The sequence below is a fragment of the Echeneis naucrates genome, chromosome 6, assembly GCF_900963305.1.
Source record: "Echeneis naucrates chromosome 6, fEcheNa1.1, whole genome shotgun sequence".
Taxonomy (NCBI): Eukaryota; Metazoa; Chordata; class Actinopteri; order Carangiformes; family Echeneidae; genus Echeneis; species Echeneis naucrates.
This window is the reverse complement of record NC_042516.1, coordinates 19,389,206-19,413,023: the sequence shown is the minus strand read 5'-3', so window position 1 is coordinate 19,413,023 and position 23,818 is coordinate 19,389,206. Positions and strand designations below refer to the sequence as shown.

Here is a 23,818-nt window from a genome sequence, read left to right as displayed (position 1 = left end):
ACACGCACACACTGGAGACCAGAGTCAAACCAAAGCTGTTTATGCAGCTCGGTTTGTTCTGCTGGCTCATTGACTGAAGACCTCCTGATGCGATCAGCAGCTGACGGCTCCCTGGTGTTGTCCTGCCTTAGTGTTGCCTGTCAGGGTCAGCCCTCCATCACATTCCTTCTTCATGTTCACATTGCTACATCCAGCTGACAGCAGTCGTACTCCTCACAGACGGGTGGGTGGCGATGAGTGATGATGCGTGTGTTGCTGTAATTTGAGGTCAAAAAGTTTGTACCTGAAATAACTTGGTAGAAGTGGATGATCAGCAGTGTGTCGTGCTTTCCAGTTAAAATTGCACACTTGTTTGCAAACATTTGCTTGTTCAACATTAGCTGACTTTAACAGTCCTGATTTGTCCGAATGTGGCAGCACGGCGACAAAGTGGTTAACGCTGCAGAGGTTCGATCCCGGCCTGGGGCCTTTCTGCATATTTCCTCTGTGTACTCCGGTTTCCTCCCACCATCCAAAGACATCATGTTTTGGTTAATGAGTGACTCTAAATAGTCCGTAGCTCTGAGTGTGAGTGGCTGAACGTCGGCATACTTTCATCCGACGTTCTCTGTCTCTTAGTTCTGTTCTTGGCCTCCTTCTACAATATATCTGACTACCTGTGTCTGTCTAATGTTTGGTGCTAACTTATTATTCAGTGCACTTTTGTTTTTTTTTTTCAATGAAAAAATGTGTGGCTGAAAACGACACTATGAGAACGGAAAGACTGAAACAGAACTGTGAATTTATGAACCAGGCAGCTGAAACTCCCTGTAAAGTGCTACTAAAGCCCAGGTGTCACATCGTTTTCACATTCTCATCTGATGTATTGCTATTGGAAAATACTGGTTGTAGCTGTGAGCATTTTCCTTTCCTGTAGTCTGATCAGCCAGAACAGCTCACTGCCAGAAAAAAAAAACCCAACAACAACAACAACAACAACAAAAAAGAAAACAGGATAGTTGTATATTTTGTGAACAGCATTTCTGAACAGGTTGATAAATAGGCTGCGTTTCAGAGAGCGTATTGATTTAGTGCATCACACTCAAATGTGGCTTTCTGAACAACTTGGCTGTCTTGTATTTGTCATGTTGCGCTACCATCAGTCATCCCTCTTTCACTCCACCCCCCCCCCCCCCCCCCCCCATTCTGGGTGCTGGCGGAGCACAAACTCTGCATAGATTCAAATTAAAAAGTGGAAATTAAATTTGCCCGTCTTTCTTTTCTATTTGTGGATGTAGATGCCTTTTTAACGAGTTCTGTTTGCGTCAATCGTGCCAATTGAACGATTTCCTTACAATGGAAGGATCCACATGCATAGTCGTGGCCATTTATAGTGTCTGTGCCATCTTTTATCAGATGGACCTGGAAACCAGCATTGACGGTATGGCTTGAGTTATTATGATTAAACAGCAGGAGGTTCAGTATTGTTTCAGTTTTACAGAGTGGTGGCCTCGGAGAGCATGTCAGGTCAGATCCGGTCATGAACATGTTTATCATCTCAGTTTGTTTTTTCACTCCTCTTCTCCTTTACACTCCTTTCCCTCCGTTCTGCTCTTCTTCTTCTTTAACTTGGCACTTGGTGAGCAGTAACATTTAATTAGCATCAAAAGCCCGTGAACTATCTACGAGCTCTGACATTTGTGGCAAGACAGGGATTCCTCAGATGACCTCGGGGGCGGGGGCCTCGCTCGTCGAGGGGTCTGGGGAATATCAGATACTATTACTCACCATCTTGTTAGAAAATGAAGCCCAGAAATATTCCAGTTCTTGTGACAGGTCAAAACTCGGAGCGCTCCAGTCATAAAGAAGAATGTCGGACTGATTCACGGTTGTTTATACCGTTCCTCGTGCCTGCGGTGGTTTTTCTTTTCTTTTCTTTTCAGCTGGTGCAGACTAATTTCTTTTCTAGTTAGAAGTGTGACCACATCTTTTTTCCTTCATTTGACCGAATTGTTAATACCTAATTTACATTTTAACAAAGTCAACAAGACACTGAGGAAAAAAAAAACAAAACAAAACAGCAACAACATTTTGGGATGTTCCAGCAGAAATGGCTGAGGGCCGGTGGCCACAGTTTTACTGTCGCTAATCTCAAGTGGAAACGCTACAAGCCTGATGCCCTGAACTGTGGCCCGGCTGTAGCGCTGCCTCAGTGGGCACAGTCAGTGCAGCACCACTGTTACCTGGACTGCCCATGTTTACCTTCCTATTTTCTGATATGGTCAAACTTATTCAGTCAGTACATGTTCAGACTGCCAAATTCAACAGATAAAGAGAATGTTGAGATGGATAAAAGGAAACATGGGGCTTTGGAACATGCAGCAGCTTCGTAGTTTAATTATCAAATTAAGATGATTGAAGACTTTGATTACTGATTGACCTTTAAGTTCTACTGTAATTATTTGTTCTCGTCACTCTCTGCGCTCAGGTTTCCTAACATTATTTACCCTTAAATTGATGAAGCATGCCCATCCCCCAACAAAAATCCTCTTTACTGTTGAGCTGCGTGTCTGAAATAGAGTCAGGAATCGTGTTGTTGTGTGACAGCGAAGAGACAGAGGAATGGCAACAGGATGGATGCCATCCCCCCGCTGTGAAAATGAGAGGAATCACAGCATTTTCCACCCAGCTGACACCCAAGACAGATGGAGCTAACGAACACTGCGGCGCAGCCTCAGCCGAGACCATGGCAACAGCGTGCACACAGCAATGGGAAAGCTGCGAAGCCAATCAGAGAGAAGAAAGCACTGCCATCTAAGTAGTTCCCTGAGGTGGACTTACAGAGGATGATAGCCTAACGGATGGAGGTTGGTGCCGAAAGAATCAAGAAGATCCATCATTCCACTCGTGGAAGTGTAACACCATATGCTTCGTATCCTAGAGGGATGATTTGATATAGGCAGCAACAACTATCATTTTAGATCACAGGCAAAATGGCATGTCATCAGCAATGCCTCTGCCCCTTACTGCTACAGCCACGACAATGGTTTATGTCACACACAGTTAGTTATGTGAAAGGGCCACCTCCCTAAAAATCACAATTCACCTAATTGTCCCTTCTGTTGGTGTATTTTCTTTGTATTGTCGCCCCACAGGGAGTGTGTTGTTTCACTTTGCTCCTCAGAACAGATAACCAGCCGCACAGCAGCAACCTTAAAACTGACAGATTCTGTGTCCCACTCAAGGACACCTGAGTGGGCTTGACCCCAGGTCCTGTCGATGAATGAGCCCGACTTCCCCACTCGCAGTAAAACGCGTTGTTGACCAAGCAGCTTGTTGCTGAAAGGTGACTTTTTTTTTTTTTTTTAACTTTACAATTCACTTAAACATTTACAGCATTACAGGATTGACGTGAAAGAGGCTCTTAGTTTGATGAATGTTATTTTATTTTCTGAGGTGAAAACCTAACGCTTCCAGAATTATCAGACCACATATACATCAACTGGAAAGGCACACAGTGCAAGACTGGAGGCCAAGGTAATGTCAGAAAACACATTCTTATTGCACAGGTAGGGAAAAAGAAAATAAGATTGCAGCACATTTACTTTAAGTAAAGCTGCTCTTTCAATACAATTTGTGTTTATTGAGAACCATCAGTTTTCCCATGAAATTTTAAGTGTCATTGCCTTCTACTGAAACTAAATGTGAACTTCACATGACCTCGATCTGAAATTCTCACATAAATTATGGCTGCCACATTTTCTGACACTTCCTCCTGCTGGCGGTGTTAAATTTCTGAGTGCCAGAAAAACACCATAGACTCGTCATTTCCAGCAGAGCTCTGCAGCACTGTGACACCTTTGTTTCTACTCCCACTGTGTGAGAAAACATCAATAAAAATACAGTTTAATTGTTGATATTACCATTTCAAATCGTTTTCACTTCTCTCTCTTTTTTTTTTTATCGAGCAGAATCCAGTTTGACCTTGTGTGCATGTCTTTTTTTTTTTTTTTTCTTACCTTGAAATACATGGCATTGGCGCTTGCTAATGAAATGTCCATCATTATAAGGAGTGAGCCGCTCTCTTTGCACGTACCCATGTTTGAAGAACTTAAGAAATTGAGTTTCTAGAGTGTCTCACTCGTTTCAATTTTTGAGGAAGCAGTGAAAATTTGTGGGTCTAAGCGGTGGTTATCTCTGCCACGCAGCCTGTGCACTGTGTTAAACTGAATTGCCTTTTATTTTCAGACTTCATGGAGGCTTGGTGATTATGTAGGCTGGGTTTTTGGTTTTTTTGTCTTTTTTAAGAGGGATAGATAACATAGAGTTTTTGTCACTCAGGGCAACGTCTTCACTCCAAAGACATCACACTTCAGAGGAACAGTGGAGTTAAATGACTGTGTGTGCTGCTCGGGCTGACATAAGTGACAGCATGTCCCTGGTTTCATCCCAAGTGCACCCCTCTTACAACATTGTATCTCTGCACCATCTTCCTATTCACTGCAGGCAGCTGACAACAATAATACCACTGAATTCACGCCATAAACATTCATCCCTGGCACGCATGCTGTGTGGCGTCTTAATCTACAAACACAACAGAACATAAACAATTTTTCAGCCCAACATCTGTCGCTTTCTGCAGCTACCGCACATCCATCCTCGCTCTCCCACACATATGGCATTGCAGTGGCAATATCCCTCGCAGAGTTGAGCCTTTGATGAGGCAGTCGATGCTTTGAAGCCCAGTTCTGCCATCAGCAGCTTTTAAAGAAGCCCCATGCTTCTCTCTAACACACACACACACACACACACACACAACTTGGTCCTATCATAACCAGAGTTTCCACACTAGGCCACACAGATAACCCAAATCTGATCTTCGCTTCGCCTCCTCCCATCCCCGTCAAAGATTCACACCCGAAACCTCCCACATTCCCCCTCTGTGTGTCTCCCATCGAGCTCAGCTCAGTGTGTACTTTATCTTGTACACTTCATCCTCACCCCCTCATGGCGTTGTGTTCCTCCATTCTCATTAGCACCCTCATGCAGTCCGCTGGCTCTTTTCACACAAATTATGTTTATCTCTTTCTCAGAAAAACAGCAGGTATTTGCAGTGTTTCATTGTCCAGCATTCAGAGATATCTGGGAGAGATCTTGTTTCTTTTTTATAAACCTTTTTTTAAGGTACAAAACATGAACATATATATAGGCAACACTTTGACTAAAGAATTGCACTGGTTCAATGCCATCTCTTATTTTTTGCACTGCTACAGGAGCACAGGAGCAGCCTGAGAATGATTTCCATCATCATCTTTCCACGAGCACAGCTCCAGGAATTAACGAAGCCGCTGTGGTCAAGTCACCACTTTGATTCAAACTGAAATCTCTCCCTGCAATGATAACTTTTTGATCCTTCAGAGGACCAGGAATGTCCATCCTCCTGGTTACTATCGATCCAAAAGCAGGTTACATTTGTCAGCTATTCAGTGAAATTTTTCAAAAACTACGAAGTGGATTTGAATTAGAAACGGATATGTCACCATCACCATGTCTGCTTAACATTACAGAATTAGCTTAAAGCCCCACAGGGTGAAAGTGCACTTTGTAGTGTGGATAAGGAATATTTTCTCCGTCAAACGTTGTAGATATGTGGTATGCCTGACGTTGAGGCTACCAGGTCTCCCTGATATCTTTATCTATAAATGAAATTCACAGTACTTATTCCTAAATATCTAAGATGACTTTTGACTTCCTGGTCCGTTGCTGTCAGGATATAGTGAGAAGTGTGTGTGTGTGTGTGTGTGTGTGTGTGTATGTGCGTGTGCGTGTGTGCGTGTGAGAACTTTAATCCATCTCCCACACAGTCTTGCAACATCTCAGCCATTTGCATGTAACTGACAGACCGTCTCAGACAGTTTTTATCTCTTCGACTTTAAGAAGATCTCTCAGATTTCTTCCCGTTTCATGGGGATTATTGTCTGGTTGTGGCTGTGCCCACACAGGAAGGTAGCTAGTAGCTCTTCTGTCTGGCTGAGTGGGCCACGAGGTGTCTGTTGTCCTCCTACACCAGGCCTGGGAGACTCTGCTCAGGGTCCTAATGAGAAGTGGACCTGACATCTCCTCCAACCAATGCTGCTCTCAGCGTCCTATCAGCCCCCGCTTCTTCCATATATTTTCCCTCAGTAATGATGCCGAAGAGGTTGTGGCGCTGGGCAAATAGCAGGATGAATTATTGATGGGTCCTGTCTGGTGCTACAGGGTGAGCTGATTGTGCATGACATCTGTCAGATCATAAACAGCTAAAAGTGTGTTGTTATTTGACAGAAAAGCTCTTTTTTTTTTTTTTTTTGGTAAGCCCATCAATGCTGTTTCTCAAGGCGGCAAATTTGCTCAGATAGCTGTTCAGTCCCCATATACTGCTGTAACAGTTGCACATTGTTGTTATTTACGTCTCCCTCTGGATTTCCTCCTCTATCATTTCATGCATGGTATTGCAATAACATTGCATGCAACCATCAGCTTTAGAAAACAGTTCCAGCTGATTTCCCAATGAAAAGCTGAGGCGTACACTGCCACTCGGTGGCTACCCAGTAATATGAAAAGTCAGTACCGAAGCCCAAACAGCCCAACAAGGACCACTTGTGTTTCTAACAGTCAATCAGCCACATCTTGAAAAGCATCCTTAATCCCCTACAACAGGATTTTTTTACCCACCTTTGAGATATAAACAACGACATATTCTTAATAATTAGAGTAACATGGAAACACGAAGCGAGGCAGGATGTGTGTGTGTGCACAATAATCGTATGTCTGAATGGAGAGAAATAACAGCAACTGCTGTATTAATAGCAGCAGTCAGCAAACTGTGAAATCATTTGTATAATCCCAGTTTAGTGGGTCAAAAGGAGGGGTAAGTAAGTGGTAGGAGCAGGAGGAGGGTGAGAGTAGGTGGGCGGCACATGCATTGAGAGCAGAACATTTAGGATTATGAACATTGCTTGACAACATAGCTCTAATGTGGACTAATTTAGAGCTGCTCTTTTCCAGCAGGGGCTTGATTGAGCAGCCGCCACTAGTTTGTTTTCCAGTTTGGGCTTTGGTGGGTACTTGCATTTAACCACAGCATTTGTTCGCTGGGAAGTCCTAATGTCTAATTTATTGGATCTGTCGTGGCATGTTCACCTACTTGCTCTCGGGCGACGCCGTTCTATGCTGCGTAAATTATGCAGACTACTTTCCGACATCAGGGGTGAGCGGCTGATTTGGGACTGAGTGCTGTAATTTAGCAGACGTCCATGTCAGTCTGCCATCTTTGCAGATTGAGACGTGGGAACATGTGACACAGGCAGAAAATTACGGCCTTATTTAATAAAAGCAGAAGGTGACAGTGAAATCATTGCTAAGGAGGCCAATAAAAATAACATATCTTTTTTTAAGATTTTCAACACTGCTTTTGTTTTGGTTTGCAAGGGAGCACACAGAATAAGAGACAGCTGGGCCGTCTGTCATCCTACACTTTTGACCTTCAATATTTCATGTGAATTTTACTCACTGCTAATGCAGCTCAATCTAGCCGCCTATCTGCAGCAGAATATTCTGCTCAGGGTTGAAACTGGCTCAAAGGCAGTAACGCTGATCGTACTCAGCCTCAGACTTGTTGAGCTGCGGTCAAGCGATGGAGCTGCGACCTGTGGGCTCCTCTGCTTCACATTCAGTGCACACCGGCGGGTTGCGAAATGAAGAACGAAATCAATGTGCAAGAAAAGGTCTTCTCCCATCAGTCTTGTCAGATGGAGCTGAAAGTGTAGAAATATTAGGGCAGGGGATTGATGCCAAGACGTCCTTGAAATCATAATGACTGAACCCAATGACTGAGATCCCAGAGGAGTATCTGTTTTTTCATGAGTGTCGCTGTGACCCCCCCCCCCCGCATTTGCTTCATAAAAAGCAAATGAGCTTTTCTATAATAGCTTCAGCAGAATGAGATCTGCCAGCAGTGCTCGTGACACATTTTATTGTTTCTGTGCAGGCAAGTTTTCAACTCAAACCAAAAAAAGAAAAATGAAAACAGAATGAAACACTTTTTCTTCCTCACATTTTCTGTGAAGAATCTCCCATGCTCACAACAAATGAACGCCGCTGAAGGCCACTGTTCAAACATCCTATCCTGATTTGTTTCAGGGCGTTAGGGTTCATCTCTAAAGGAAGAAGCACACTGAGCGAAGACAGAAATGAAGTGGCACTCACTCTGCATGTGCTCTGGTCTCAGCACTGGAGGACAAAAGCCTAAAACCAGGTCGATGATTTGAAGTTTTCAGACGTTGAACATTTGTTTACAACTTTGACAATACTTGGAGCAAACGTTCATCAGCACCTCATCTTATTCATATTACTATTGTTAGTATTCTACTGTATTCTAGGATTTGCCTATTTCCTCTTTCTAATGTGATGTAAACTTCAGTATTAGTTTGTTGGGTTGACAAATATAATGACCAATGTCCTTCAATTATTATTATTATAATTATTCATCGACAGTCCAAAGATAATGGCCTCTTTTTCTGTGAGGCAACAGACGAAGATTCTGAAAATGTCATCCAGTGAGTTTTTAGATTTGCTCTTTATTTATGGAAGAGAGGAACCTGAAGTGCCTTCCAGTCAATTCTTCAACCACTTGCATGAAAATAACCATGACTGTGGACTTATGACTGGACTTATCAAGACAATATTATGCATGCGCTCTTGTGTTGTGGTGTCAGGACTTGAGGACAGAATCAAGGGAACCACAAACGGTCTTCTGAAGTGGAGATAAAATGTGCCTTCAAACATCAGCCCCCCCCCCCATGACAGTGCTGCTTACTGCCCATTTCTCACCCTCAGCAGATCAGGTTTCCTGCTCCTACAGCTTTGTAATGTGAAGAAAGAGGAGGTGATAGCGGCTGTGAAACAGACAGGGCTTTGTTCTAACATGACTACTCAGTATGAGGCACAAGCTCCTCGCTGGCTGCTTCAACACATCAGCACTCTGTTAATCGTTTTATTGCCACATTATATTTTCATTATGTCTAATCAAACATGAGGTTTGAACCTTCATGAGGCTCAGGTCTCAGTTTAAGTTTTGTTGGACCTGTTTTAGAGATTAGTCGCTCTAACTGTGTTTTGGAGGCTACAGTTTGTGGTGCTGTAATACTTAATGTATTGTCTCTATTACTTTGTCGTTATATCAGTGAGAGTGAACTAAAATACAGAAATACATCTGAAACACAAATTTTGGACCTGAGTGTGTATTGGGTTGAAACACGCTGATGGCAACATTACCACTTTGTATTGGCATCATATTTTTCATTCATTCATTCATTCATTCATCTTCAACCGCTTATCTGTTTCTGGGGTGCTGGATCCAATCCCAGCTCGCCCTGTGTGAGGGCGGGCTGCACTCAGACCAGTGAAACTTCTGACAAACTAACCTGATTCTGTTGGGTTTTCATTTCCCGTAAAATATCACCAAATAATAAACAATACAATCTGCAATTTTGTCCCAACGTGACAGCTAGTGACACTACGGTCTACTGTACCCAGCTGGTTTAGGACTTTGTGTAGATTTCAGTGGGAAAGTAATCACACCAATAATGCACATATTATCGTGGTGGCAGATTACAGCGGTTACTGTTGCCAAGAGACAAAACATTTCATAAACATCATTAATTTGCATTAATATTATTAACATTAGCCCTTTTCATAGGATTTGTATAGAAAGTAAATACATAAAATATAAATAAAGTCAGAAGAGAATTATTCAGATATTGCTTTAAGCCTTCAGACAGCTCAGTAAGACTTAAAGAGAGGTAGAATTGCCAACGTTTGGTTGGTATGGATGAGTGCAAAAGCCCATTCTCTCATGTACCTCGTTCCCCCGACGTAAAGACTGACAGGTTTTATTGGTAAACTTGAAGTGACAGACTGGTGAAAGTTTCACTCTGTCGGGTTCTGATGATGTTTGCTGGGAGAGATGACTGCATGTCTGACGTATGTCCTGAAAGGTTAAGGGCTGATAGAAAAGCTGCTTGAGCCCAGCCTGTTAGCTGCCATCCCGCTGAGACTTCCAACTCAAAGGGAAGTCGGACGTCACGCTGGATCGATGGTTGTTCTTTGTTGTTCCACCATCCTATCCGTCAGGTATAGAACGGATAAATAGATAAAAAAGATGTGAACAGCACCGACCCTGGAATGTACTGAAAGCTGTGCATTAGTGGATGGATGGGTGGGTGGTGCAAACACACAAAGTGTAATTACAGTGGTGCTTCAGTAATGAAGCTCGCAGGCTGCTGGTGTCTCCGAGTGCGGCGAAAAGAGACCAGCAGCATCCAGTGTAGACAGATTTATGAACATGGCCTGTAATTTAGTTTGTGTGCTGTGTACAGTAAATCACAGAGCAGATGTCTGCCAAAAGGGTTTTTACTGTAATTAATCAAGTAATTTATAAACAAGCAAACAGCAGTAAAAGAGTGCTTTATAATCAGCCGCCCCTGCCTCATGCATGTCTGCTGCTTAAAACGTGACATTTAGCAAACCCTGTTAATAATGACGCTGCTGGGCACTGTTAAATGAATTTCATAGGTAGATGTGAGTAAGCATCCTGTTCAGGGGCCAAACTGTGGCACACTGAGCTGGGCTGACCGGCTGCAGGATGATGGATTACATCATTATATCTCAGACTACAGTTTCTGTTTGTCTTTATGGCTATGACACAGTGCTAAAACATAGCGTGTCAACAAGTCTGGAAATGTAAGACTATAGTTTGATTCAAGCGAGTCTGTGCTGGAACTCAGTTATTTGTTGATGTTAGCGGACTCCATTTCTAAGTCAATGGTCGTAACTCTTACACACTTCATGCTGCAGTGGAGGAGGAGAGAGTTGAGTACTGATGCCACTAAAAGACCCTTACAGAGAAATTGTTGCCTGGTGACCAACAATAAAGTTGTGTGCATTTTCTCTCTGGTTCATTAAATTGTGCATGACAACATAAATAAAAGTACTTTTTTGTTGTGAAATTTTAAATGATGCAAACACAAAAGTCAAATGAGGGTGAGTCTGTTTGCGTTTGTGTGTATCTGCTTTGAGTGCATTTGTGTGTGTTTCTGTGTTTGCTTTGAATTGTGAGTGTGTGCCTGTGGGCTTCTGGTTTATTTGAGCAGCAGTGGTGGTAGAGAGGACCGATGAAGAGAGATTAGACCAGTTGGAGAATCATTAGTGCTCTCTTTGACAGAATAGAGAGCCTGAGGCCTCGAGAGAGAGAGAGAGAGAGAGAGAGAGAGAGAGAGAGAGAGAGAGAGAGAGAGAGAGAGAGCATACCACAAACACAAACACAGCAGAATTAACAAGTGTTCAATGCCACATTGTTCCCGTCCCACGACTGGATCACAGCAGTGTGTAAGCAGATTAATGGAAGCTCCAGATAGAGACAAAAATGTATAAAACGAACACAATAAACTCTGAGGCTGACATTCAAGGAATGTTTTTTAATGAACTCTCACTTTTCCTGCTGAAGATGAAGTCAAACTTCTTCGATGTACCACAATTGTCTCAATTCAAATCAGTGACGCCAACATGAATTAACAGTCTGGTCATGGTCAGCTGCGTGAGATGATTGTCTTCTCGATTAGTTTGATTTACAAACATGTAACATGTCATTCGTTTAGCCAACATTAAGGTCTCAGGAGATGTTCCATTTCTAATGACTTAAAACGAGTACAGCAAAATTATGCTAGTTTATCCGTTTTCTGTTTCTGTTTGAAAAGTGACTGAATATCATTCACATGAAATTAGTTGATTCATTTTCCTTAGTTCTATAACTGTTGGAGCAATAGTCTGTCCATTAATCTGATAATATTTGATCAGGCCACGCGCTGCAGTGCTAGCTTTGGTGAGAGGTGGTTTCAATACTTGGTGCTGGTTTTGATGGTTTTGATGCTCTAAAGCTGCTGAGAGGTTCAGCACCGAGCCGACTGTTTGGATTTAATGAACGATCATTCCAATATGCTGCTTTCGTAGGAGGCGCTCTTTCTGTGCAACAACAAACATCCTGCAAACGGCATCTGTGCCAAATATCTTATTAAGATCACTGCATGAAACACAACAGTCAGGCTATTGCCACTTAGAAATTGCAGTTTCCAATTCCATTGCACTTAGTCTGTTTGTTCATTTATTCAGCCATCCATGAATTAATATATTTAATTTTTTAACCCCCAGCAGTGAGAGAGTCTGCAGTTCTGTTTTTATGAAGCTGCAAATATCCCACAGGGATCTTCTGAGCAGCCGTAATATTCACGAGGGGTTGCACAAAGGCTCATGCATAAGTTTAAAGAGGGCACTGAAGCTGTGGGCTGTGAAATTAGCAGGGGATGTAAAGGACTTCTGAATCGTGTATATAATTTATTTATGTCTTTAACATGCGCAAAACAATGAGAAAAGGCTTCTCTTACATAAAGGCAAACATACTGTGGGGTGGGTAGTGAGAAGGGACAGATGCATGCAGGTGGAAAAAAAACCAACTAGAACCTCACTAATTATGGTAGTTTGTCTCAGTGTTATCAACACAATCAGCAGTTTGAGCAGCAGCTCTGACACACAGCTAATTAAGATGAAGGTGCTTTACACTGGCACCAATTTGCAGCTGCAGTAACAACTCAGCAAAACCTGAACGCACAAATGATGGCACACACATTTTAATATTCAGATGCCTCAATATGTTCGTTTTCATTTTCAAGAGCCAATGAATGTTAACCATAATAAGATCATTTAAAAAAAGAACTGATCACTTTTTGAGGTTGACTTTGGCGTCAGAGTGTCTGTACATCTCTGGGTACAGTGTAAGCAGGATGTGCGAGTGCATGTTGTGGTGCAAAGGTGCACAGATGATGACATTATTAGAAAACGTAGGCTTTGATTATCTACCAGACTTACTTGATTTATCTTCTGTATTCTAATAGACAATAAACAGAAGTATCTGTTTCACTTTGCATAACATAAAATCATTCAGGTGCATTATTCTGGAAAAGTCTTCACGGTGATGGACGCTGGTTTCCAGTTTTCTTTCTCCAGTTTCTCTTCATCCTGCTCAGTTTTTCTGCAGACTCACTGTTTTCTGACTGCTCTTCCACTTGGTCCAGACTGTATTTTCTCTGTCTGTCTCTTCTCGATCACTCCCCCTGCTCTGTCTTATCTCCAAGGCTTCCTGTCTCTGCTGTGAATCTTTCCTTTTCTTTTCGCCTCTGAGATGCAACCTTGACTCTTTTTTCTCTCTTGTGAGAATTTCAGCATCTTTTTTCATCCTTGAGCATTGTTCCCACTGGCCAAAAGCGATACATGACTGATAATCCAGCTCATAAGACGGCACATAAACATTGCCTCAGGCTCAGAGAGTCAGGAAGTGCGGTTTTAAATCGACTGTTGTCTGTACATCAATGAGATTGCTTTTACTTTGCTGGAGCTCTGTCATATCACACCTTCTGTTTCACATTATTAGCTCTGGAGGGTGTGCAGGGAATTGGAGTTGAGATATATATATTTCTAATTATTCATGCCATCGCAGGCAAGTTGTATGTGTATTGTTTGTGAGTCTGCCGGGTTTTAAAAAGTTATCCTCTTCTATGTTTTCCTTCCAGCTATTCAAGACTAAAGCAGTGGAGCTCGGAGAGAAGCTCCTGCCTGCCTTCAACACGCCGACAGGAATTCCCAGAGGAGTCATCAACTTGGGGAGGTGAGTCTCAGCACCTTCTCCTCCAGCCGCCTCCTTCCACACCTGATAAAAGATGATATATGGTTGGGTGGCATCTGGCTGGACTACAGTCCTTCACCTTCGAGGCCAGAGGGAGAGGTTGATTAAAGAAGCGTGACCCACGTTTGGCCTGCAGGTTATCAACAAGTGGGAAAAAACACTAAAATTGTAGAGCTCAGTCAATCTTTGCATTTCAACCTTCAGCTCTGCCTTAGGACACTTTATCAGATTAAAGTAAATCCACAAGTTTTAATGAAGCCAGGAAGAAGATTCAAGTCTCATGGATTAGCAGGAATGATGCAGTGATAGTCCACAACATCAAGTGACTAAAAAAAAAACAAAAAAAAAACAAAACCTCTGTTTAGTCAGACAAACTGCCGTCGGCTGAGCTGTGTAAGGACAATGACATTTGGACAAGAATGAATCTGTGTCAGAAGATCATATAAACAATATTTGTGTGTTTTTAATGAGCTGTTAATTTTTAATCTGTTCCAAACCATTACCTTTCTAATTTAAAATCTTTATTGACATGATCCTGTTAACACCACAGTCATGGAAAACAACTGCAAGCTATTTTCATTATCAGAGCGATCTGACCGTGTTGAGATTTGGCTTTGGCCCCTTCGAGTGAGAATAACAAATGTGCCTTTTGTTTGTTTTTGTTTTTGTTTTTTTTTTACAATTTTACACTTAGACTGAAATAAGAGTTAAAAAGGATTACAGTAAAAATATCAGACAACCTGATGAATGCAGATAACAGCTGAGCGTCTATGATAGTGAAATGATCGTCACAGGCCGAAGTACTCGCAGACAGATTTCAAGTCTGCTGGGCTGCTGTTTGCATAAACAACAGGGCAAAAAAATGTATGTGGGAGTCACTGAAATGTTCAGTGAAACTATATCTAAAACATAACATATAACAAAAACAGGTGAGATCACAGAAAGTTATTTAGCAACATTTTACTTGAAACTTTATCCTAAATCCAGGATAATGCTACTAATTCACAATCCTACGGTAAACCATCATCTTCCTAATTCCAAAAGATGCTTCCTGGCACCTCTGTCATCCACCTGCTACCAGTTAACCCAGCAGCCAAACCCGACAGCTGGTGGCAGATTTAATTAGCTTATTCTACAGTTAATTTCTGCTACATCACAAACATGGGTCTCTGGTACAGATGGGCAGGAGGAACCAAGCTGCCCATAGTGTTGTCATGTGGTGGGTCTGGAGTGACGCATAAACAAGTCTATCAACACGATCAGCGTGTGCGCACACACACACACACACACACACACACACACATACGCATTACTTTGGAGAACATATGCAACGTGCAACTGTATGTAAGCATTCAATGAGTGTGCGCACAAAGAAATGTAGTTCTACTGCACAGTCTGACAAAGTGTAGGGAAGTTTTTGTTGTTTTGATTTTTTTTTTCATACCAGGTGAAAGTGATGAACTGTTGTTTGGTGTTAGGGTTAGTTTTTCATACACAACAACCTGCCGACGTTGCCGTATCATACGTCGAAAACAACAGTTCAGATCTCACTGCACGCAGAGCAGATGAGCAGATTCCTCATGCAAGAGCTGAAACAGCCAAACATTTTCAGGCATTTTTTAGTCCTGCAATTTGTACATTTTGTGCTGAGATTTGATCATCAAATTATCAGTGCTCCATGAAAATGAAAATAATAGTGTAGACATACTCTGAAATATGATTATGTATGACATATAATGTGCGCATTTTAGCCATTTTCCTACGCCCAGTTTTTATTTCTGATCGCTGGAGAATGAGACAGCGTTTGTTAAACTGGGTGAAAAGATTAGTACTGTTGTGTCCCAGGCAGCAGTGATGCTCTGCTCACTCACAAACTCACCTACTGTACCGCCATCCTGCACCTCAACTTTGATGCTCCAGTTGATTCGCCTTGAGGGAGGAATCAGATGTGACATGAGCCAGAGCTACTAATGATGCAGCCCCCAAACTTTTAATGGATGCATTCACCAGTGGTAAACTTTTTGATTCCCATCTGCCCTTGTGCGCCAGACATAACCCACCCCACCTTATCCCCTTCGCACAAATTCAGTTCAGTTAATTACCGGATATCTTATCTCCCTCAGTATCCTTTAGACGATATGTAAAGTCACTCTTGGAACACAAGCTGCCTTCACTAATCATGGGTGAACAGTAGTATGCTACATATTCAGTGAGAATCTAATTCTCACTGAATACCCCCCCCCCCGACCGAGGAGGAGAGCCTGATAGGTTCCCTTTATGTTTCAGGGGTTTTGGCTCATTTTTCCAGGCTGTTACTACAGAATGAATGCACATAACTTGGCTTCAAGCTTCAAGTTGAGGTTAAAGAAAATTAACATGCCCATCAATCAAGGCACCAATGAATTCATTTTGTGGCAAATGATGACCAAGGTTATTTCATAGACTGATGAGTTTATTTTGAGCAGACAGAAATCTAATTATCCTGACATTCTGTAATTCAGGTTTTATGCCAAGTCAACTTAATAAATAATCAGATCAAAACATCTACAAACATTAAGTCCTTTACAAGCAACCAATTTATTATACGCTTTGACCCACAATTTCATGCAGAGATGTGACGTGAAAGTGAAAAAAGCCCAAACACGAGCATGCCTGATTTCTGCATCAAGTAGCCAGTATCATCACGTTTTGTTGTAATGTATCACACAAACCTTGACATTAAATGTTCCTGGTAATTTGTTGCCATGTTATTTCCTTACATCAGCTGGTTGTCTTAATGACTGTATCTTTTCCTCATTATAAACTTGACATGATGTCATCAGTATTTCAACAGTTCTTGCAAGAATTTGGCCACAGAAAGATTAAGAACTTTGAACTTTGAACTTTGAACTTTATTCAACTCGTGCCACTGTTACTATTGTTGGAACCAGTTCCAGATAGTTTTTATTATCAGTTGATCTCGATGAACAGTTTGAGCTGTGAGAGGGGTTTTCAGTGTCTGACGCTGGAGGGCACATGACGGCAACGTAGCACCATTAAAGGTATGAATAAATTAGTGATGAGAAGTTTCCTTTTTGCCGTATACCCATGAGTGTACAGATGACTATCACTATGATACTTAAGACTCTCAATTCTCAGGCAAGTTCATGCAAGACTTTCTGTCATTTCCATGCAATTGCACTGATAACATTGTCCTTGGAAAATATCTAAGAATATCTGCATTCATTTTAGTCACAATTTGTGGCAATAAAGTAGCTGCATTCAAACATATGATAAAGAAAATCTTGAAATTTTAGAAGCAGGGACCAACAAATGGTATGGTATTTTTTCTTGCTGATTCATTTTCCCTGTTTTGGTTCAGCCCAAGTGTGTGTGGTGTTTTTGAAGTGTATACAGTCTGTCTCTATGAGGAATTTAAAATTCACAGGCTGAAAACCATGGATGACAATATTTAAATGTTTAAATTGATGAATGAACTGTGCCTAGTGATTTGCAGAGACTATTGGGTACAAATATAAATGGCTATTGATTTCCGACTGAAAAAGAAATAAAAAATGAGGCCCAAGTGTGTCTGAGAGTTTGAGTACAAAAGGCCAGCAGATCCATCAGGGACTGAGTCGCTTGCTCTCTCTAGCTTTGTTCCGCTGCAGCATGTTCTGAATGTGATATGGTGAATCAACACTAAAAGAGACCGTGGAAGAAGTGCAACAAGTATCTCAACACTTTTTAAGTAATACTCTTGGAGAGATAGCAGGATCTTGTGAGGCCAGAGTCGACAGTAAAACTTTGCATCTCAACCTTCAATCACCATGGAGACGCAAAGTGATTGTTGTGTATGATGCAACACCCAACAACGTGAGTCCCACTACTTAAATCTGACAACCGCCCCAAATCAAACAAAATGCCTTTTGGAAGAAAAAAAAAAACAGTTAACAATGGCTCTGGCTGGAAAAACCTTACTTGTACTGTGAATTCCTCCATGTGATATTTAGTTTACCTGCTCTGGATGTTGTCTCTGCTGCAGTGGAACCAGTTGGAGCTGGGGCTGGGCCTCAGCCGGGAGCAGCATCCTGGCTGAGTTTGGGACTCTTCACCTGGAGTTTGTCCATCTGACAGAGCTCTCCAGCAATCCCATCTATACAGAAAAGGTTTGAAATATGAATAGCATTCTAGTTTTGCTCTGCTTTCACAGTTTTCTATTATTTTACTGTAAGTTTTCATTTCCCAGCTGGCTTTTCAGCCTTGAGCGGTGGAATAGTAATCCATTTGTATCGCGGTGTCTTTACAGGTCATGAACATCAGAAAACTTCTGAACAAGATTGAAAAACCCCACGGCCTATATCCCAACTTCCTCAGTCCGGTCAGCGGCAACTGGGTCCAGCGTAAGTGCTCTAACTACATTTTTGCTGATTCAGCATCTGTGAAGTTGCAGTGTGGTTGCATGTATATTTGAGTTAGAGAGGAACATGTTGAACTATTTTGATCGGTGATGAAGGACAAGGTCAGGGGCTTACCTGCACGATTACAAAACATGCACGTTACATCTCAATAATAATATATTCATGGTACCTGCTAACCATTGCACGAATTTATCCCATGCGTGTCAAGATAGTGGATAGTGGAGGTTCGCTGAATGTCAGTTTTTCCTTTATCCCGAGCTTTCACACTGACAGACCTTGAGTCACCTCACGTGTCCAAGCTCTTTTAGCTGCTCATCTGTGTCATCCATCCAGCCATCCTTCTATTTCCTTTCATTTTTAATATCAGGCTCATAGCAAGAGCCATGTGACTCCCATTGCTCTGAGTTATTAAAATGATAATGAATTCAATTACTTTAGGAAATTGGATCTTTTGGGTTTACCTAAAAGAAGGTGGGAAAAAATTATCAGTATAAAATGACAAAGGAACTGAAAAGGTGGTAATCTGGATGATTACAGAGGGTAATAGTTGTGGGTGAGCTTGTGGAGAAGCAAAACTGTCTATATTTATTGCCACCAAGGGAAAAGACACTTCACAGCTCTCCCTCATTTGTCTGTGTCAAGGACACACACAGCAACTGCACTGTGACAACCTTGTGGGGGAGTTAGCAAAGGTGTGTGTGCGTTCAACAAGCGGTGTGTGGATAGAAGAAGACTCAGGTTTGCCTCCACTGTAATATCATATTAGCCTACATGAATTTGACTGCGGACTAACAGGAGTGAACAGGAAGAAATTCAACAGCCACTTGTTTCGATTTTCCCTCACAGGAGTGAAGCATGTTACATAATGTCGTTTTTAACTTTTAAATAAAGTATTTAGTGAACGGAGGGCTTGTGGTTTCAGCATTGTATGAGGACATGACCATGCATGCCACATATTAATCAGAAAAACCAAGAGTGCTGACAAAAAGACAAAATGAAGCTGCATATTTTAGATGTTCCATCAAAGGAGAAATGATTCTGCACCGTTGTGGTTCCAGAAAGTCATTTCAGTTTCTGTAACACTTGAGTTTCTCTGATCAACAGGGAAGCTAAATGTAACTCTATTTTAAGACCTAAGACTGGAATTTAATGCCTGTTTCACAGTCATGCTGTACAGAACAAATTATGAAGATAGAAGTAGAAATAGAATTGTTGACTATTACAGTTTATGACATTTTTCCACTGCTTCCCAGCAGAGTATAACAATGGTGCTGACTTAAACTCCACAGAGCAGTGTAATCAATTATCACAACAATGTCTTGTTTAGTTTAAAAGTTCCCCCCCGAAACTGTATTTGGACACAAAAATGATTTCAACCTAATATCATTGCTTACAGCAGGCAAAGGAAGATGTGGAACCTGGATTCAGCGGTTCTTACCACTTTGTGTGTGCCAACCAGCAGATTATGATCATAAAACCTCGTTTCCTTCCTCTTCCTCCTTGTAGATCACGTTTCCATTGGTGGCCTCGGGGACAGTTTTTATGAGTACCTCATCAAATCATATTTGATGTCAGACAAGACAGATGACGATGCAAAGATGATGTACTACAGCGCACTGGAGGTGAGGAAATTTCAACCTTTGGTTATACACATGGGTCCATTCAAGCACAGATCAGTTAGAGACAAACAAAAGAATGTTGAAAACTAAATCACAAAACAATAACAGGTAGCATAAATATTGAAAGGCCAAAGTAGCTGAAAGGTCCCGACGACCCGGACAGATAAGTGGTCGAAAATGAGAGAGAGACAGAGAGAGTAGCTGAAAGCTGATGGACGGATACAACATTTGTATCCGACCCGGGAAATGGAGTATTGATCTTTTGGACTTTTCGTTATTCAGACAAGACAGCACGTTTATGGAAAGAACTACAGGGTGCTGCAAACTATATTTTGGATAAAAGAAAAGAGTCAAATTAATACCGAATAAAATTAAGGAGGTAAGACAAGAATGCAATTTATCCAGCCAGCGAGGTGCATTAAACATGGATTTGAATTATTATTTTCTAACATAATCTTTAATTAATTCATAAGCTATGCATCAAATGTCTTTTGTGGCTTTGCACCATGCTGCAGGTTTTATGTAATGTATGTAAATGTACCAAAATGCAGATCTGGCCTGGTAAGTTTTCTACCAGGTTTGTCAAGTTTTTAAACTGGTGGGTTTATAGTGCAGAGCAGAATTTTCTTTTATCAGTCAGAAGAAGGCTTTTTATGCATGAATGTAAAATTGAAATTCAGTGAAGAGTTGTAATGGATGCTTTTACTCAAAGTGCAATACAATGATTATATGCAGCACAAACATCATTGAAATACAAATGCTCTTGGTGGTCATGGGTGAAGGAAATTGATATAATACAGAGAGGGAAAGGTTCCTGGGGCTGCATAATACGATTAGAGCTGTGATTAGATGACTTTATATACTCTGATGTAAAACAGGTTCCTCCCACAATTCGCTCAAAAATGTCTGTGAACGTGAACCCACAGCAGAGTACACATATGCAGAAAAATGTATCAGAAGCTGGCTGTTTTTCTCTTTAATTGAGATACTGTCAGAGTAAAGCAAATTCCCTCTGGCTACAATTACTATATTACAGACAATGACTTTAAACTGCCATTGAGATTTCCTCAGTTCTCATCAGAGGGTCAAGCCAGAGGCAGAACCATTAATTATAGACTCCCCATCTCCCGTGAGAGTTGGTATTTAAATGGCCAAGGACCCCAACACCATCAGATTAAGTTACAGACTCTATGTTTATGCAGAGATCTAAGGTGAAAGCACGGCACAACTCATTATCTTTGGCATTCAGATAAAACTAGATTGCTAATTAAAGACAACATTTTCCAATTATATAACAGCTAATTAGTAAAAAAAAAATAATAAATTTGTCTCATCCCTCTGAGAACACAATATATTTATGAGCTTTCATACTACACACCTTGTTTCATCTCATGTTATTGCAGGTGTCATTTTTATTAACCCCATTATAGCATGAAAGGTTTCTCCTACAGTGTATAGCAGTGGTTGGAGAGAAGGCCTGAGAAGAGAGGAAAACGAATGATTGAATGATTGCATCTGGAATTCATCAGGGAGTTTACATTTAATCATAAGCCCTTTCTAGGGTTTTGCTGCAGAAGATCACAAACCTGCATTTGAATGCAACACGAGCAGCAAGCCAGACAGAATGGATGAGGGGAACATGAGAGTGAGAGAAAATGACGAGTCATTCAGAAATGATCTTGTGGGATGCCCTTCCATTTTCTGTCTTGTAAGACAAAAAGCACTCAAAACAAACAGCTCCGAAGAGACAAACGTGAAAAACCTAAATTATTAGATTTCTCAAAGACAGGAGAGATTTTAATGTCACAAAGTCATCGATGACAGCATTTTCGCGTCCTTTTCATTCTGTTTTCATTCTCAGTATGAACATAATTTCAGACACGGGATGAAAAACAGACTAATTTCCCTCAGCATGATTTGTATCGGACCAGTTTCTTGCAGGGTATCAGATGGATTTTCATGGAGGTCTGGCTTCCATCAGAACAGAGCAGCACAGCATTATACCAAACATACATAATTTAACATGTAAATGCATTCGTTTACAGCACGGCAGCAGCTGGATTCATCTCTCATGTGAGCGCTGACTACACACATACACATGGTGTGCAGTGTAGACACCCCCTAATGGGACTCTTTGAAGCTGCGTGCTTCTGCCTGACTGTTCCAGCTGGTTCCTTAAATTATCTCTAGCATATCCAAAATAGTTTGTGTTTAGAGGTTTCAGGGAGGTTGTGGATTAAGCTTCCTGCCCGGGTCAGTCTAATGCTGTAGGTAACAAAGTAAAAGTACAAACAAACATTCAGTTCAGATGAGAGCAAATCCCTCACACTATGTCCTGTTTAAAATGATCTCCTTCCAACATTCATGTTCTTGTAGTTATTTTAATTTTGATATGTAGAAAAACGTTACAAACTGTGAACAGCTCAGTTTAAGTGGATAATTTTAACATACACAGACAGTAGACACGTGAAAAATACTCAATGTGTCTTAATGAAGAGTGACCACCACAGAGGTTGTTGTAGCTTCAGATGTCCTTTTCAGGAAGTCATTTTGTAGGAGATCTGCTGTAATTGTTTGTGTCTAAAGCTGGATTAGATTTTGGCACAAAGAGGAAGAGGGCACTGATGTATACCTGAGAGTCGAGGCCATAACTACACAACCAATTGTCTTTGAAGGTGGGAGGTTTATCCACATCTCAGCTGAAACACAACCCCCCACCCCCCCCATGTCTGCGTAGAGCTACAGAATTTAAGTGCAGAAACAGAAAAAACTAGTTTTGATCATTTTTACATGAAGAAATCAAAATTACATACAAATAAAATAACTGTGACAACACATTTCTCTGCAGGCTATTGAAGCTAACCTGGTGCAGAAGTCGCCTGGTGGCCTCACCTACATGGCTGAATGGAGAGGCGGGATCCTGGATCACAAGATGGGCCACCTGGCCTGCTTCTCTGGAGGAATGATCGGCATTGGGGCCGATGACGGAGCCCCGGAGAAGAGGCAACACTACCTGGACCTGGCTGCTGAAATCACGCACACGTGTCATGAGAGCTACACGCGCTCAGGTGAGTGGAAATGTCAGCGATGTCCAGGAAGGACAGAGGTCGGCAATACTTCGGTTCAGGAGTCTGTGTCAAGCCTGACTAAATTTCCTTCATCTATATAATCTGTTTTTCACTTGGAGGGGGTCTTTTTTTTTTAACATATTACTTGCTGGGGTCATTTGTTGTTTGTTTGCTTTCTGGAGTTTGTGTAAATCCTTTTTCTTTGTTTGTTTGTTTTTAAACCATTGCACACTCCCTTTTAAAACAGGAAAAACATAATACAAAATGCTAGCACAGAATAGACAAAAAACTATTAAAAACATTCTCAGCATTAAAAAGCATAAAAGACTAATTAAGTGCTCATACATAAATACAGTATGCTGGTTAAAAATGCTCACTGTCAACACAAAGGACTGGTTATACCTCGTGGTCCTAATTTTCTTCTGTAGGTTTCTGCCACTCGACCTGTTACTTCTTAGGAAGTTCAGATGGAGAGGGTGGGTTTTTTCCCATGTAGTTGCTGTTAAGATCCTTTAGTCTGGACCAGCTGAACCGACTGACCGTGCAGCTAGCATGGCTAAAAAGCTTAATTTGTTGTATTTCAGTATTTTTTTAATTATAGAATATGGCATACTATGGTTCATTACTATGGGGGTAAACACTATGTGGCCTGTTAAAATTGGTTATGGTCGCATTCAGAGGAAGATTAGCAGTCTAGGAGAAAAGCATATAGAAAATTAAAATGGCCTGAGGCATTTTTAATTTTGCCCATGTCGAAGAGAGGAATTCCTCTGCTCTTTCTTCAACGAAACAACAGGGACCACAGGTCTAATGAGGAGCAGTACAGAATTAAAAATCCCGTTTATTGTCTATCGTCTCACAGCTGTAAGCAGCAGATGTGGAAGTGCCTCTGAGTGTGGTGGATGCTAGTAATCATATTGTTCTAATTTAGGAGAAAGAATTAAAAGGGGGATTGAGTAGGGAAGAAGGAATTTACTG

At 41.4% G+C, this 23,818-nt stretch overlaps 1 protein-coding gene across 1 annotated transcript in view; it reads left to right on the top strand.

Annotated features, from left to right (window-relative positions):
- The window catches only part of LOC115045427 (mannosyl-oligosaccharide 1,2-alpha-mannosidase IA), a 163,170-nt gene that overhangs the window by 131,442 nt on the left and 7,910 nt on the right, over positions 1 to 23,818 (top strand). The window contains exons 5-9 of the mRNA XM_029505102.1: positions 13,641 to 13,735; positions 17,778 to 17,901; positions 18,042 to 18,135; positions 19,660 to 19,775; positions 22,621 to 22,840. Coding sequence (XP_029360962.1) covers positions 13,641 to 13,735; positions 17,778 to 17,901; positions 18,042 to 18,135; positions 19,660 to 19,775; positions 22,621 to 22,840 — 649 coding nt within the window. The remainder of the gene's footprint in view (positions 1 to 13,640; positions 13,736 to 17,777; positions 17,902 to 18,041; positions 18,136 to 19,659; positions 19,776 to 22,620; positions 22,841 to 23,818) is intronic.